Source organism: Phyllobates terribilis, unplaced genomic scaffold (assembly GCF_046119375.1).
Source record: "Phyllobates terribilis strain yellow unplaced genomic scaffold, ASM4611937v1 Scaffold_10__3_contigs__length_209671492, whole genome shotgun sequence".
NCBI classification, from domain to species: domain Eukaryota; kingdom Metazoa; phylum Chordata; class Amphibia; order Anura; family Dendrobatidae; genus Phyllobates; species Phyllobates terribilis.
In genome coordinates this window covers 180,425,730-180,442,779 of record NW_027362770.1, presented here as the reverse complement: position 1 = coordinate 180,442,779, position 17,050 = coordinate 180,425,730, and the positions used below count along the sequence as shown (strand labels likewise).

At 47.8% G+C, this 17,050-nt stretch overlaps 1 protein-coding gene across 1 annotated transcript in view; it reads left to right on the top strand.

Moving 5' to 3' along the window:
• ITPR2 (inositol 1,4,5-trisphosphate receptor type 2) overlaps positions 1-17,050 on the top strand; it is a 294,636-nt gene that overhangs the window by 173,689 nt on the left and 103,897 nt on the right. The window contains exons 36-37 of the mRNA XM_073649236.1: positions 114-256; positions 4,006-4,114. Of these exons, the coding sequence (XP_073505337.1) occupies positions 114-256; positions 4,006-4,114 (252 nt within the window). The remainder of the gene's footprint in view (positions 1-113; positions 257-4,005; positions 4,115-17,050) is intronic.

Here is a 17,050-nt window from a genome sequence, read left to right as displayed (position 1 = left end):
GCTGCAGGGAAATTGAGCACTTGTTACAGAGTTCCTCCAGTAATTGCTGATCATCAGATCTTGCCATTTCTTACATTGTGTAAGGCCATTATTGCGGTTCCTCTCATTTTCAGGACGTCGTGGCCTCTCTGGAGCAGCAGTTCAGTTCGATGGTGTTGGCTGAATTTTCAGTCCTCGTCGACGTTCTGCACAGTCCTGAGCTCCTGTTTCCTGATGGGACTGATGCTCGGATTCGGTGCGGAGCCTTTATGTCCAAGTAAGTGCAGTCAGTGCAGAGTCCTCTCATCATTAGAGGGCAGAGTCATCTCATTAAAGGCGGCGTCAGCAGAGTGATCTTATTATCATATGAGGGCAGGATCAGCAGAGTCATCTCATCATTAGAGGGCAGGGTCAGTAGAGTCATCTTATATCAGAAGGTGGGGTGAGCAGAGTCACATCATCATTAGAAGGCAGTGTCATCTCATTAAAGGCAGAGGTCAGCAGAGTCATCTCATGATTTGTGGGTGGTGTCAGCAGAGTCATCTCATTAGCGGGCAGGGACAGTAAGTCATCTCTCTATCATTAGCAAGCTGGGTCAGCAGAGTCATCCCATTAGAGGGCGGGGTCAGCATAATCAGCTCATCATTAGAGGGCAGTTATTTCCTCATTAGAGGGCAGAGTCATCTCATCATTAGCAGGCAGGGTCAGTAGAGTCATCTCTTCATTAGATGGTGGGATCAGCAGAGTCTAATCATCATTAGAAGGCGGAGTCATCTCATTAGAAGCAGAAGCCAGCCGAATCATCTCATCATTAGAGGGCAGGGTCAGCATAGTCAGCTCATCATTAGAGGGCAGGGTCAGTAGAGTCATCATTTGAGGGTGGTGTCAGCAGAGTCATCTCATCATTTGAGGGTGGTGTCAGCAGAGTCATCTCATTAGCGGGCAGGGACAGTAAGTCATCTCATTATTATTAGCGTGCAGGGTCAGCAGAGTCATCTCATTAGAGGGCGGGATCAACAGAGTCTTCTCATTAGAGGGCAGAGTCATCTCCTCATTAGAGGGCAGAGTCATCTCCTCATTAGAGGGCAGAGTCATCTCCTCATTAGAGGGCCGAGTCAGCTCCTCATTAGAGGGCCGAGTCATCTCCTCATTAGCGGGCCGAGTCATCTCCTCATTAGCGGGCCGAGTCATCTCCTCATTAGCGGGCCGAGTCATCTCCCCATTAGCGGGCCGAGTCATCTCCTCATTAGCGGGCCGAGTCATCTCCTCATTAGCGGGCCGAGTCATCTCCTCATTAGCGGGCCGAGTCATCTCCTCATTAGCGGGCAGAGTCATCTCCTCATTAGCGGGCAGAGTCATCTCCTCATTAGCGGGCAGAGTCATCTCCTCATTAGCGGGCAGAGTCATCTCCTCATTAGCAAGCAGAGTCATCTCCACATTAGAGGGCGGCATCAGCAGAGTCTTCACATCATTAGAAGGCAGAGTCATCTCATTTAGAAGCAGAGGCCAGCTGAGTCATCTCATCATTAGAGGGCGGGGTCAGCATAGTCTGCTCATCATTAGAGGGCAGAGTCATCTTATTAGAGGGCAGAGTCATCTCATCATTAGCAGGCAGGATCAGTAAAGTCATCTCATTAGCGGGCAGGGTCAGCGGAGTCATCTCATTAGCGGGCAGAGTCATCTCATCATTAGCAGGCAGGGTCAGTAGAGTCATCTCCTCATTAGATGGCGGGATCACCAGAGTCTTCTCATCATTAGAGGGCGGAGTCATCTCATTAGAAGCAGAGGCCAGCCGAGTCATCTCATCATTAGAGGGCAGAGTCAGCTTAGTCAGCTCATCATTAGAGGGCAGGGTCAGTAGAGTAATCTCATCATTTGAGGGTGGTGTCAGCAGAGTCATCTCATCATTTGAGGGTGGTGTCAGCAGAGTCATCTCATTAGAGGGCGGGATCAACAGAGTCTTCTCATCATTAGGAGGCAGAGTCATCTCATTAGAAGCCAAGGCCAGCCGAGTCATCTCATCATTAGAGGGCGGGGTCAGCATAGTCATCTCCTCATTAGAGGGCAGAGTCATCTTCTCATTAGAGGGCAGAGTCATCTTCTCATTAGAGGGCAGAGTCATCTCCTCATTAGAGGGCAGAGTCATCTCCTCATTAGAGGGCAGAGTCATCTCCCCATTAGAAGGCAGAGTCATCTCCCCATTAGAAGGCAGAGTCATCTCCCCATTAGAAGGCAGAGTCATCTCCCCATTAGAAGGCAGAGTCATCTCCCCATTAGAAGGCAGAGTCATCTCCCCATTAGAAGGCAGAGTCATCTCCCCATTAGAAGGCAGAGTCATCTCCTCATTAGAAGGCAGAGTCATCTCCTCATTAGAAGGCAGAGTCATCTCCTCATTAGAAGGCAGAGTCATCTCCTCATTAGAAGGCAGAGTCATCTCCTCATTAGAAGGCAGAGTCATCTCCTCATTAGAAGGCAGAGTCATCTCCTCATTAGCGGGCAGGGTCAATAGAGTCATCTCCACATTAGCGGGCGGGATCAGCAGAGTCTTCACATCATTAGAAGGTAGAGTCATCTCATTTAGAAGCAGAGGCCAGCTGAGTCATCTTATTATTAGAGGGCGGGATCAGCATAGTCAGCTCATCATTAAAGGGCAGAGTCATCTCATCATTAACTGGCAGGGTCAGTAGAGTCATCTCATCATTAGCAGGCAGGGTCAAAAGAGTCATGTCCTCATTAGCGTGCAGGGTCAGTAGAGTCATCTCATTAGCGGGCAGGGTCAGCAGAATCATCTCATCAGTGGGCAGGGTCAGCAGAGTCATCTCCTCATTAGCGGGCAGAGTCATCTCCTCATTAGAGGGCAGTCATCTTATTAGCAGGCAGGGTCAGCAGAGTCATCTCCTTAGTAATGGGCAGGGTCAGCAGATTAATCTCATTAGTGGGCAGGTACAGCAGAGTCATCTTATTAGCGGGCAGGGTTAGTGGAGTCATCTCTTCATTAGAAAGCGGTGTCATCAGAGTCATCTCATTAGCAGTCTGGGGTCAGTAGAGTCATCTCATTATCATCAGAGGGTGGGTCAGCAGAGTCATATCATTAGCGGGCAGTTCCAGCAAAGTCATCTCATAATTAGAAGGCAGAGCCATTTCATTAAAGGCTGAGATCAGCAGAGTCATATCATTAGCAGGCAGGGACAGTAAGTCATCTCACTATCAATAGCTGGCAGGGTCCGCAGAGTATTCTCCTCATTAGAGGGCGGGGTCAGCAGAGTCTTCTCATCATTAGAAGGCAGAGTCATCTCATTAGAAACAGAGGTCAGCCGAGTCATCTCATCATAAGAGGGTGGGGTCAGCTAGATAACTCATCATTAGAGGGCAGAGTCATCCCCTCATTAGAGGGCAGGGTCAGTAGAGTCATCCCCTCATTAGAGGGCAGGATCAGCAGAGTCATCTCCTCATTAGTGGGCATGGTCGGAAGAGTCATCTCCTTATTAGCAGGCAGGGTCAGCACAGTCATCTCCTCTTTAGCGGGCAGGGTCAGCAGAGTCATCTCAGCGGGCCGGGTCAGCAGAGTCCTCATTAGCGAGCAGGGTCAGCAGAGTCATCTCTTTATCAGCGGACAGGGTCAGTAGAGTCATCTCATTAGTGGGCAGGGTCAGTAGAGTCATCACATTATCATTATTGTACAGCCGTGTTGCCAGTATTTTGTTGTTGGAGTAGGGGAACAGACATTTATCAGTGCTCAGTGCATGCTGCCATATTAGTCCAGTACCTTTAGGTGGAGAGCCCCTTTAAGTTTTTACCTCTCCATGGTTCTCTTCGTACACCACTCACTTCCCTGTAATGAAGGTTTGGCTTCTCTATAATCCCCCGGCGACGTAATAATCATTTTCCAATCATGTATCTAACACTGTATAGCCGTCACACTCCACGTGAAAAGTTAAATCGTGATCGCCCCGCGATCGCAGAGGAGACTGGTTAAATATTACCCCCCCCCCAGCCATAGAGAAGCTAACGAGTGCAATTTCACAGGTTGATTAATCACACAAAGAAACTGATGGAGAAAGAAGAGAAGCTTTGTATCAAAATCCTGCAGACGCTGCGAGAGATGTTAGACAAGAAGGATGGCTTCAGCGAGCAGGTAGGAGGGGGAGGGGAGACCGCCATCCGATCGCCCCCCGCCTGCTGCACACTCGATGGCCCGCCTGCTGCACACTCGATGGCGCGCCTGCTGCACACTCGATGGCCCGCCTGCTGCACACTCGATGGCCCGCCTGCTGCACACTCGATGGCGCGCCTGCTGCACACTCGATGGCCCGCCTGCTGCACACTCGATGGCGCGCCTGCTGCACACTCGATGGCGCGCCTGCTGCACACTCGAAGGCGCGCCTGCTGCACACTCGAAGGCGCGCCTGCTGCACACTCGAAGGCGCGCCTGCTGCACACTCGATGGCGCGCCTGCTGCACACTCGATGGCCCGCCTGCTGCACACTCGATGGCCCGCCTGCTGCACACTCGATGGCCCGCCTGCTGCACACTCGATGGCCCGCCTGCTGCACACTCGATGGCCCGCCTGCTGCACACTCGATGGCCCGCCTGCTGCACACTCGATGGCCCGCCTGCTGCACACTCGATGGCCCGCCTGCTGCACACTCGAAGGCGCGCCTGCTGCACACTCGAAGGCGCGCCTGCTGCACACTCGATGGCCCGCCTGCTGCACACTCGATGGCCCGCCTGCTGCACACTCGATGGCCCGCCTGCTGCACACTCGATGGCCCGCCTGCTGCACACTCGATGGCCCGCCTGCTGCACACTCGATGGCCCGCCTGCTGCACACTCAATCATCACACCCCAACCAAAAAATTCCTAAAGTATGGCGATAAATTGGAATCCTCGTCAGGAAGTGTTGTCTTAGGGAAGTGTTACCAAGAAGTGTTGTCATAGGATTGAAAATGGGGTATTGGGTTTATAAAACTCCCCCCTGCTTCAAAACAGCTTAGTATTACAGAGCATTGCCCTTGTGACTTTTTGGAGCCTATTAATGTAATCTGAGTCGGCGGAATGACTAAATCCACACATTAATTGTCCCTAAATGTTCGTTTTCCAGCATTAATCAGGGTGATCTAATGTAATTTATAATACCGCCACATTAATTCACTTTTTATTATTGCTACGATGTGATACATTTGCCTTGGTAATCAGAAATCCACTCTGTTCCTCGCTGTAATGATGAAAGTATCCACAAGTGGCCGCCGTCTCATCACTTTCTGTGGCGTCTGGATGATGCAGAGAAGTTCCGGTCTCAATTGTACCGCTATCATCTGCCTGCGAGTCACAAGCAGTTTTTACCGTAATACTAGTGCTTGAGGTATTGCATAAGTTAAAAAAAACATCAGGTTGCGGAGTTATTTACTCACTCTGGGGTAGAAATATTCTTTCGGCTCTGTCTTATGTCCGTGCCAAATGGCACTGTGTGGCGGAACTATTTTGGCACCTGTGTAAGGAGTTTCTTGGGTCTGTCCTTTTCATCTGTATTTGGACGCTATATAAAGGGATTTTTTTAGACTTTTTGGAAGCAGTACAGTATTAACGTACGGTTGTGTATTATATGTGCACTGTATGGCAGAACTGATGTAGAAGTATTCATTTCTATTATTTGGGCACTGTGTGGTGGTTTTACTCAATACACTAAGTGGCGGTACAGTATATTTATTTTTTATTTTACTCCTGTATATAGCGCCATTAATCACTGTCCCCATTGGGGCTCACAATCTACATTCTCAGGATGTCTTTGGTGTGCTGGAGGAAATCGGAGAACCTGGAGGAAACGGAGACACTGGGTTCTGAGCTCAATAGGCATTCTTATTTTCTTGATGGTGCGGTATTTGTGCTGTCCAGGTGGGTGTGGCGGGTGTTAATTGTGCACTTTGTAGCAGTATTATTTATGCTCTGCATGGTACTGTTTTTTTTCACCACTTTGTGACAGTTCTTTGAGTACTATATGGCTGTATTATTTATGGTTTTCAAAGCATGGCATGGTTTGATAACGGTCTGGCGGTATTCTCTCTGCTTTGCATGATGATTTTTGAGTGCTGTGTGGTGCTTTATTTTTAGTACTATATGGCAGTATTATTTGTACTTGTTTTTTGAGGTGGTTTGGTCTGAGTACAGTATTACATATTTACTGCATGATACTATTTGAATCACTGCATGGCGGTTTTATTTATGCTCTGCATGACATTGCCTTGAGCACGGTATGTGTAGTTTTGAATGATTTTTAGCAGTATTATTTTTTTTTCCTCAGTGGTACTTCTGTTTGAACTCTTGGTTTGTTTACTATATGGCAGTATTAATTAGGTAATGTTTTTGAGCATTGTGTGGCGGTTTGTTTTGGGTATTATATTGGCAGTATTTTTTATGTACTGTATGGTCCTGTTTTATAGCGGTTTATTTTGAGTATTGCATGGCAGTATTTTGTACTCTATGAAACTTTTTTTTTTAGTACTGTATGGCGGTTTGTTTTCCATAATATATGGCGGTATTATTTAGTTGCTGTATAATTTTTAAACTCATCTGATAATCTGTCAGATATTTAATGCCTGACTAAAGGAATTACAGAACTACTGCGCAGTTTTCTCCAGCCTCACAGGGATATTCTGGAAGGAGAAACTCTTCATTCCCGTCCGTCGCTCGCTGACTGCTGCTGAGTAAGCTCCCGTCTGGCTTCCTGAAGCCCATTCCTCAGCTGCTATCACCCGTCACTGTCATCTCCAGACGCACTTCTATCCTTGGAACAGGATACATTTATTTGGCAAAAGTTTAAAAAAAAATGTTATTTTTTTCTCCTCCTTTCCGTTAATCTCGCTGTCAGCAGTTAATCGCATGTGCCGTAATTGCAATTTGTTCCCAATTGACAGCTTTAAAGAGCAAAGCATGAGACTGACACCGGTCGCTGATGAACGCTCTTTAACCCCTACATGAAAACGTCTGCAGATGTCGACTGAAAGTCTCTGAGAGTGGAAACCATCTCAAATTAATGGGGAAACACAAAAAACATTTCTGTTACCCCAACAGTTCATTAATAGCTCTGCTTTTTTTCTCCTATAGCAGTGTATCGCACACTCGGCTCTGCTGTTCCAAGATGTCTGTCTGTGTACTCAGCTCTGCTGTTCCAGGGTTCCTGTCTGCATACTCTGCTCTGCTGTTTCAAAGTGCCTGTCTGCACATTCACCTATGCTGTTTTAAGGTGCTTTTTGCACACACACTCTGCAGTTCCAAGGTGCCTGTCTGCACATTCAGCTCTGTTGTTCCAAGGTGCCCGTCTGCACATTCAGCTCTGTTGTTCCAAGGTGCCCGTCTGCACATTCAGCTCTGTTGTTCCAAGGTGCCTGTCTGCACATTCAGCTCTGTTGTTCCAAGGTGCCCGTCTGCACATTCAGCTCTGTTGTTCCAAGGTGTCTGTCTGCACATTCAGCTCTCCTGCTCCAAGGTGCCCGTCTGCACATTCAGCTCTGTTGTTCCAAGGTGCCCGTCTGCACACTCAGCTCTCCTGCTCCAAGGTGTATGTCTGCACATTCAGCTCTGTTGTTCCAAGGTGTCTGTCTGCACATTCAGCTCTGTTGTTCCAAGGTGCCCGTCTGCACATTCAGCTCTCCTGTTCCAAGGTGTCTGTCTGCACATTCAGCTCTGTTGTTCCAAGGTGCCCGTCTGCATACTCAGCTCTGCTGTTCCAAGGTACCTATCTGCACATTATTCTCTGCTACTCCAAGGTGTATGTCTGCACACTCAGCTCTGCTGTTCCAAGGTGCCTGCCTGCACACTCAGCTCTCCTGTTCCAAGGTGCCTGTCTGCATACTCAGCTCTATTGTTCCAAGGTGCCTGTCTGCAAACTCAGCTCTGCTGTTCCAATGTGCCTGTCTGCATGCTCAGCTCTGCGGTTCCAAGGCGCCTGTCTGCACACTCGGAACAGCTCTTCCAAGGTGCTTGTATGCTCACTCAGCCCTGCTGTTCCAAGGAACTTGTCTGCATACTCAGCTCTGCTGTTCCAAGGAACTTGTCTGCATACTCAGATCTGCTGTTCCAAGGCACCTGTCTGCACATTTAGCTATGCTGTTCTAAGGTAATTTTTGCACACACAACTCTGCTGTTGTAAAATGTGTGTCTGCCATTTAGCTCTGCTGTTCCAAGATGCTTTCTGCACACTACGCATTGCTCTTTCAGGATGCTTTTCCTTACACTCTGCTCTACTGTTCCAAGCTGCTTGTCCACACGTTCGGCTCTGCTGTTCCAAGGTCCTTGTCCGCACACTCAGCTTCACTGTTCCTAGCTTAAATGGAGTATGCTTGGAGCAGAACTGGAGGATGAAGTAAGCACAGCGCACTATGACAAGAAGAATTCTCTGCACAGATTAGCTTCGATTTTTGAACAAAGCTATGATTTAGGAAATAAGATCTTTCAGAAAGTATTCCAGGCCGAACATAATAACCTGTCGTTATTCCGCACCGTCTTCCCTCAGAAGGAATTGTCACACAGAGCAAATCAATGGCAATTAAAGCTGGACGAAAACCAAGTGTCCAACGCGTTTTATCTACTTTACAGGATGTTGTAAAATCTTAACACAAGACCTGTCTGCCTGTGTCCTCACCCGAGATACGCAGCTCGTTTTATGGCCCGAGCTGGATTATATACATACTAATTTATTGTAATGAACACTAATGGTCAAAGGGGCTGTGTCCCATCAGCTCCTCCGGGACCAACATCACTGTAATTCCTGCAGGTTTCATTCCGCGAGGTTAAAGGACATTTTATTTCACCAGCTAAGTAAGATGTCACAATAAACATGTCAGACAGCTATATCACAAAATCCTTTATCAGATCCACCGTCTATGAACTTTTTGTGTACAAAACTAAAAAAAATATAACAAGTATAATACTGCCCCTATGTACAAGAATATAACTACTATAATACTGCTCCTATGTACAAGAATATAATTACTATAATACTGCTCCTATGTACAAGAATATAACTACTATAATACTGCTCCTATGTACAAGAATATAACTACTATAATACTGCTCCTATGTACAAGAATATAACTACTATAATACTGCCCCCTATGTACAAGAATATAACTACTATAATACTGCCCCCTATGTACAAGAATATAACTACTATAATACTGCTCCTATGTACAAGAATATAACTACTATAATACTGTCCCCTATGTACAAGAATATAACTACTATAATACTGCCCCCTATGTACAAGAATATAACTACTATAATACTGCTCCTATGTACAAGAATATAACTACTATAATACTGCTCCTATGTACAAGAATATAACTACTATAATACTGCTCCCTATGTACAGGAATATAACTACTATAATACTGCCCCCTATGTACAAGACTATAACTACTATAATACTGCCCCCTATGTACAAGAATATAACTACTATAATACTGCTCCTATGTACAAGAATATAACTACTATAATACTGCCCCCTATATACAAGAATATAACTACTATAATACTGCTCCTATGTACAAGAATATAACTACTATAATACTGCCCACTATGTACAAGAATATAACTACTATAATGCTGCCCCTATGTACAAGAATATAACTACTATAATACTGCTCCTATGTACAAGAATATAACTGCTATAATACTGCCCCCTATGTACAAGAATGTAACTACTATAATACTGCCCCCTATGTACAAGAATGTAACTACTATAATACTGCCCCCTATGTACAAGAATGTAACTACTATAATACTGCCCCAATGTACAAGAATATAACTACTATAATACTGCTCCTATGTACAAGAATATAACTACTATAATACTGCCCCTATGTACAAGAATATAACTACTATAATACTGCTCCTATGTACAAGAATATAACTACTATAATACTGCCCCCTATGTACAAGACTATAACTACTATAATACTGCCCCCTATGTACAAGAATATAACTACTATAATACTGCTCCTATGTACAAGAATATAACTACTATAATACTGCCCCTATGTACAAGAATATAACTACTATAATACTGCTCCTATGTACAAGAATATAACTACTATAATACTGCCCCCTATGTACAAGAATATATGTACAAGAATATAACTACTATAATACTGCCCCTATGTACAAGAATATAACTACTATAATACTGCTCCTATGTACAAGAATATAACTACTATAATACTGCCCCCTATGTACAAGAATATAACTGCTATAATACTGCTCCTATGTACAAGAATATAACTACTATAATACTGCTCCTATGTACAAGAATATAACTACTATAATACTGCCCCCTATGTACAAGATTATAACTACTATAATACTGCTCCTGTGTACAAGAATATAACTACTATAATACTGCTCCTATGTACAAGAATATAACTACTATAATACTGCCGCTATATACAAGAATATAACTACTATAATACTGCCCCTATATACAAGAATATAACTACTATAATACTGCCCCTATATACAAGAATATAACTACTATAATACTGCTCCTATGTACAAGAATATAACTACTATAATACTGCTCCTATGTACAAGAATATAACTACTATAATACTGCTCCTATGTACAAGAATATAACTACTATAATACTGCTCCTATGTACAAGAATATAACTACTATAATACTGCTCCTATGTACAAGAATATAACTACTATAATACTGCCCCTATGTACAAGAACATAACTACTATAATACTGCTCCTATGTACAAGAATATAACTACTATAATACTGCTCCTATGTACAAGAATATAACTACTATAATACTGCCCCCTATGTACAAGACTATAACTACTATAATACTGCCCCCTATGTACAAGAATATATGTACAAGAATATAACTACTATAATACTGCCCCTATGTACAAGAATATAACTACTATAATACTGCTCCTATGTACAAGAATATAACTACTATAATACTGCCCCCTATGTACAAGAATATAACTGCTATAATACTGCTCCTATGTACAAGAATATAACTACTATAATACTGCTCCTATGTACAAGAATATAACTACTATAATACTGCTCCCTATGTACAAGAATATAACTACTATAATACTGCTCCTATGTACAAGAATATAACTACTATAATACTGCTCCTATGTACAAGAATATAACTACTATAATACTGCCTCTATATACAAGAATATAACTACAATAATACTGCTCCCTATGTACCAGAATATAACTACTATAATACTGCTCCTATGTACAAGAATATAACTACTATAATACTGCCCCCTATGTACAAGAATATAACTACTATAATACTGCCCCTATGTACAAGAATATAACTACTATAATACTGCTCCTATGTACAAGAATGTAACTACTTCAGTACTGCCCCCTATGTGTTATGCTGGATATATCTCGGCCATTGTTAGGGGTGCGCATGTATTTTGTGCTCCCTTGTTACTGTGCAGCACGTCTTTCGGCTCTTTGATATCTTGTATATTTTATGTCTGCAGTGATGGTGACCCCTGCGGTTCTCCACCTGTTCTTGGCTTCCTCACTGTGGGGGGGGTTTGGTTCGGACATGCTGAGTTGTGTAGTTCCTGAGCAGCTGTAAAGCCGCGGGCTGCCTCCTCCTTTCTTCTCTATCCGTCTTGTCTTCATTATTGGCGTCTGCGTTCCCCGGGCACCACCCTACATTCTGCTCCTCTTTACGTTGCCCGCAGATGCAGCCTTTGGAAGTGACTACACAAAACTTTTTTTTTTTTTTTCTTTGTCATTTCATTGGAAAATATGGCAGACTTTGCCGCCATGCCATGTGACTGCACATGTGAAGTGGGTGTGCGGGGTCTGGGGTCTGCGGGGAAATGATTGGAGGAGACGCAGTCTGCCAAGTGGATGAGACGAGCGAGGGAGCGCGGCCCCCGATCCGCCAGCAACAGCATGTGATTATGTAACGCCCGCAGTGTCTGGCAGCGCGCTTCGCTGGAGACGCGTCACGTGTCGTGCAATGCTCCTGGCCCTGAAATTCAATTAGATTGCTGTGAACGATCGTGACTCCGCATGAGATCCGCTCTCCTGGTCCACGCTCCAAAGCAAATGGCTTGATTAGCCGCTCACGAATTGATGGATTGTTGCTGAGCGTTGTGTGTACGTCCCGGAGTCGGCCAGGACGCCGCGCAAATCTTATGTAACCGTCTGAGCCGCGCCAGACTCTTTCCTCCCCACAGGATTCACTTCTCCACTTTTTTCTTTAAGGCGGCAAAAAGTCAAGTTTTTCCTCACTTGACAAATTTGTCTGCTCCTGGGAAAGTTGGATGGCCACCAACTTATTTCATCCCCCCCAGGAATTGCTCAATTATCCACCTTTTCCAGGCTTCTGAAAAAAAAAATCACATCTAGGGCGATAGACTCTAACCTGTGTTTCAAAAGTACAACTTCCAGCAGCTGTTTTGCAATATTTGAAAGTAAGCAGAGATCTTGAAAATGATGAGGCGTTAAAACGCCCAGCGGTTACCAGGCATGCTGGGAGTTGTAGTTTAAAAACAGCTGGAGAGAGGCACTGTTTGGAGATCACTAGTGTAATAAAAGGTTGTCTATCTCCCCCCTTCCTTTTTCCCCACTTCCTTTTTCCCCTCTTCCTTTTTCCCCTCTTCCTTTTTTCCCTCTTCCTTTTTCCCCTCTTCCTTTTTCCCCTCTTCCTTTTTCCCCTCTTCTTTTTTCCCTCTTCCTTTTTCCCCTCTTCCTTTTTCCCCTCTTCCTTTTTCCCCTCTTCCTTTTTCCCTCTTCCTTTTTCCCTCTTCCTTTTTCCCTCTTCCTTTTTCCCCTCTTCCTTTTTCCCCTCTTCCTTCTCCCCCTCTTCCTTCCCTCCCTCTTCCTTCTCCCTCGTTTCTTCTCCCCTGTCACCTCTTTTCCCTATCCCCTGTCCTCTCTTACTTCTCACTTCTACACTCTCCACTCACCCTCTTCCCTCTTTCTACCATCTCTGCTCTCCACTATCCCGTTTTCCCTCTCTCTCTTCCCTATCGCCTCTCTTTATCCCTTTATCCCTTTTCCCTTCCAATTTTCTTTTCCTCTGCTTCTTCCTGTCACCTCTTCTATTCCCCTTCCTTCTCTCCTTTTCCCTCGCCCCTCTTTTTTATTCCCTCTTCACTATCCCCTTTTCTCTTTTCCCTCTGCTGTCTTCTTCATTACTTCTCCATTCCCCTTTTCCCTCTTCTATATTCCCTCTACAGTATCACCCTTCCTTATCCCCTTATCCCTCTTCTTTATCCCCTTTTCTTTATCCTCTTTTCCTATGCCTTCTTCTTTATCCCCTCTACCCCATTCCCCTTTTCCCATTCCCCTTTTCCTCTACCCATTCCGCTCTTCCTTTCCTCTTTTCTCTATCCTCCTTCCCTATCACCTTCTGCCTCTCCCATCTCCTTTATCCCTCTCCTCTCTCCCTCTCTTCCCCTCTCCTCTCTTCCCCTCTCTCTCTTCCCCTCTCCTCTCTCCCCTCTCCTCTCTTCCCCTCTCTCCTTCTCCCCTCCTCTCTTCCCCTCTCCTCTCTTCCCCTCTCCTCTCTTCCCCTCTCCTCTCTTCCCCTCTCCTCTCTTCCCCTCTCCTCTCTTCCCCTGTCCTCTCTTCCCCTCTCCTCTCTTCCCCTCTCCTCTCTTCCCCTCTCCTCTCTTCCCTCTCCTCTCTTCCCCTCTCCTCTCTTCCCTCTCCTCTCTTCCCCTCTTCCCTCTCTCCTCTCTTCCCCTCTCCTCTCTTCCCTCTCCTCTCTTCCCCTCTCTCTCTTCTTCCCCTCTCCTCTCTTCCCTCTCCTCTCTTCCCCTCTCTCTCTCTTCCCCTCTCCTCTCTCCCCTCTCCTCTCTTCCCCTCTCTCTCTCTCCCTCTCCTCTCTTCCCCTCTCCTCTCTTCCCCTCTCCTCTCTTCCCCTCTCCTCTCTTCCCCTCTCCTCTCTTCCCTCTCCTCTCTTCCCCTCTCCTCTCTTCCCTCTCCTCTCTTCCCCTCTCCTCTCTTCCCCTCTCCTCTCTTCCCCTCTCCTCTCTTCCCCTCTCCTCTCTTCCCTCTCCTCTCTTCCCCTCTCCTCTCTTCCCCTCTCCTCTCTTCCCCTCTCCTCTCTTCCCCTCTCCTCTCTCTCCCTCTCCTCTCTTTCCCCTCTCTCTCCCTCTTTCCTCTCTCCCCTCTCCTCTCTTCCCCTCTTCCTCTCTTCCCCTCTTCCTCTCTTCCCTCTCCTCTCTTCCCCTCTCCTCTCTTCCCCTCTCCTCTCTTCCCCTCTCCTCTCTTCCCCTCTCCTCTCTTCTTCCCCTCTCCTCTCCTTCCCCTCTCCCTCTCTTCCCCTCTCCCTCTCTTCCCCTCTCCTCTCTTCCCCTCTCCCTCTCTCCCCTCTCCCTCTCTTCCCCTCTCCTCTCTTCCCCTCTCCCTCTCTTCCCCTCTCCCATCTCTTCCCCTCTCCTCTCTTCCCCTCTCCTCTCTTCCCCTCTCCTCTCTTCCCCTCTCTCCTCTCTCTCTCCCCCTCCTCTCTTCCCCTCTCCTCTCTCCCCTCTCCTCTCTTCCCTCTCCTCTCTTCCCCTCTCCTCTCTTCCCCTCCCCTCTCTCCCTCTCCTCTCTTCCTCTCTTCCCCTCTTCCTCTCTTCCCTCTTCCTCTCTTCCCCTCTCCTCTTTCCCCTCTCATCTCTTCCCTCCCTCTTCTCTCCTCCTCTCTTCCTCTCTTCCCCTCTCCTCTCTTCCTCTCTTCCCCTCTCCTCTCTTCCCCTCTTCTCTCTTCCCCTCTTCCTCTCTTCCCCCTCTCCTCTCTTCCCCTCTTCCCTCTTCCTCTCTTCCCCTCTTCCCCTCTTCCTCTCTTCCTCTCTCCTCTCTCCTCTCTCCCCTCTCCTCTCTTCCCCTCTTCCTCTCTTCCCCTCTTCCTCTCTTTCCCCTCTCTCTCTTCCTCTCTTCCCCTCTTCCTCTCTCCCCCTCCTCTCTTCCCCTCTTCCTCTCTTCCCCTCTTCCTCTCTTCCCTCCTCTTCTCTCTCCCTCCTCCTCTCTTCCTCTCTTCCCCTCTCCTCTTCCTCTTCTACTTTCTCTCTTCCCCTCTTCCTCTTCCCCTCTTCCTCTCTTCCCCTCTCCTCTCTTCCCCTCTCCTCTCTTCCCCTCTCCTCTCTTCCCCTCTCCTCTTTCCCTCTTCCCCTCTTCCTCTCTTCCCCTCTTCCTCTCTTCCCCTCTTCCTCTCTTCCCCTCTTCCTCTCTCCCCTCTTCCTTCTCTTCCTCCTCCTCCTCTCTTCCCTCCTCCTCTCTTCCTCTCTCCCTCTCTCTCTTCCCCCTCTTTTCCCCTCTTCTCCTCCTCCTCTCTTCCCCTCTCCTCTCTTCCCTCTTCCCCTCTCCCTCTCTTCCTCTCTTCCCTCTCTTTCCCTCTTCCCCTCCTCACCCTCTCCTCTTCCTCTCTTCCCCTCTTCCTCCCCTCCTCTCTTCCCCTCTTCCTCTTCTCCCTCTTCCTCTCTTCCCCTCTCCTCTCTTCCCTCTTCCTCTCTTCCTCTCTTCCCCTCTCCCTCTCTTCCCTCTCCTCTCTTCCCCTCTCCTCTCTTCCCCTCTCCTCTCTTCCCCTCTCTCTCTCTCTCCTCTCTTCCCCTCTCCTCTCTTCCCCTCTCCTCTCTTCCCCTCTTCCCTCTCTTCCTCTCTCTCCTCTCTCTTCCTCTCTTCCCCTCTCCTCTCTTCCCCTCTCCTCTCTTCCCTCTCCTCTCTTCCCCTCTCCTCTCTTCCCTCTCCTCTCTTCCCCTCTCCTCTCTTCCCCTCTCCTCTCTTCCCTCTTCCTCTCTTCCCCTCTTCCTCTCTTCCCCTCTTCCTCCTCTCTTCCCCTCTCCCTCTCTTCCCCTCTCCCTCTCTTCCCCTCTCCTCTCTTCCCCTCTCCTCTCTTCCCCTCTCCTCTCTTCCCTCCTCTCTTCCCTCTCCTCTCTTCCCCTCTCCTCTCTTTCCCTCCTCTCTTCCCTCTCCTCTCTTCCCCTCTTCCTCTCTTCCCCTCTTCCTCTCTTCCCCTCTCCCTCTCTTCCCTCTTCCTCCTCTCTTCCCCTCTCCTCTCTTCCCCTCTCCTCTCTTCCCCCTCTCTCCTCTCTTCCCCTCTCCTCTCTTCCCCTCTCCTCTCTTCCCCTCTCATCCTCTTCCCTCCTCTTCCTTCTCCTCCTCCTCTCTTCCCCTCTCCTCCTTCCCCTCTCCTCTCTTCCCCTCTTCCTCTCTCCCTCTCCTCTCTTCCCCTCTTCCTCTTCCCCTCTTCCCCTCTTCCTCTCTCCCCTCTCCTCTCTTCCCCTCTTCCTCTCTTCCCCTCTTCCCCTCTTCCTCCTCTTCCTCTCTTCCCCTCTCTTCCCCTCTTCCTCTCTTCCCCTCTCTCCTCTCCTCCTCTTTCCCCTCTCCTCTCTTCCCCTCTCCTCTCCTCTTTCCCCTCTTCCTCTCTTCCCCTCTTCCCTCTCCTCTCTTCCTCTCTTCCTCTCTTCCCCCTCTTCCTCTCTTCCCCTCTTCCTCTCTTCCCTCTTCCTCTCTTCCCCTCTTCCTCTCTTCCCCTCTTCCCCTCTTCCTCTCTTCTCCTCCTCCTCCTCCTCTCTTCCTCTCTTCCCCTCTCCTCTCTTCCCTCTTCCTCTCTCCTCTCTTCCCTCTCCTCTCTCCCCTCTCCTCTCTTCCCCTCTCCTCTCTTCCCCTCTTCCCCTCTTCCTCTTCCCCTCTTCCTCTCTTCCCCTCTTCCCCTCTTCCCTCTCTTCCCCTCTTCCCTCTTCCCCTCCCTCTCTCTCTCTCCTCCTCCCTCCTCTTCTCTCCTCCCTCTTCCTCTCTTCCCCTCTTCTCTCTTCCCTCTTCCCCTCTTCTCCTCCTCCTCTCTCCCCTCTCCTCTCTTCCCCCTTCCTCTTCCCCTCTCCTCTCTTCCCCTCTTCCCTCTTCCTCTCTTCCCCTCTTCCTCCTCTTCCCCTCTCCTCTCTTCCCCTCTTCCTCTCTTCCTCTCTTCCCCTCTCCTCTCTTCCCCTCTCCTCTCTTCCCCTCTCCTCTCTTCCCCTCTCCTCTCTTCCCCTCTCCTCTCTTCCCCTCTCACTCTCTTCCCTCTCCTCTCATCCCCCTCTCCTC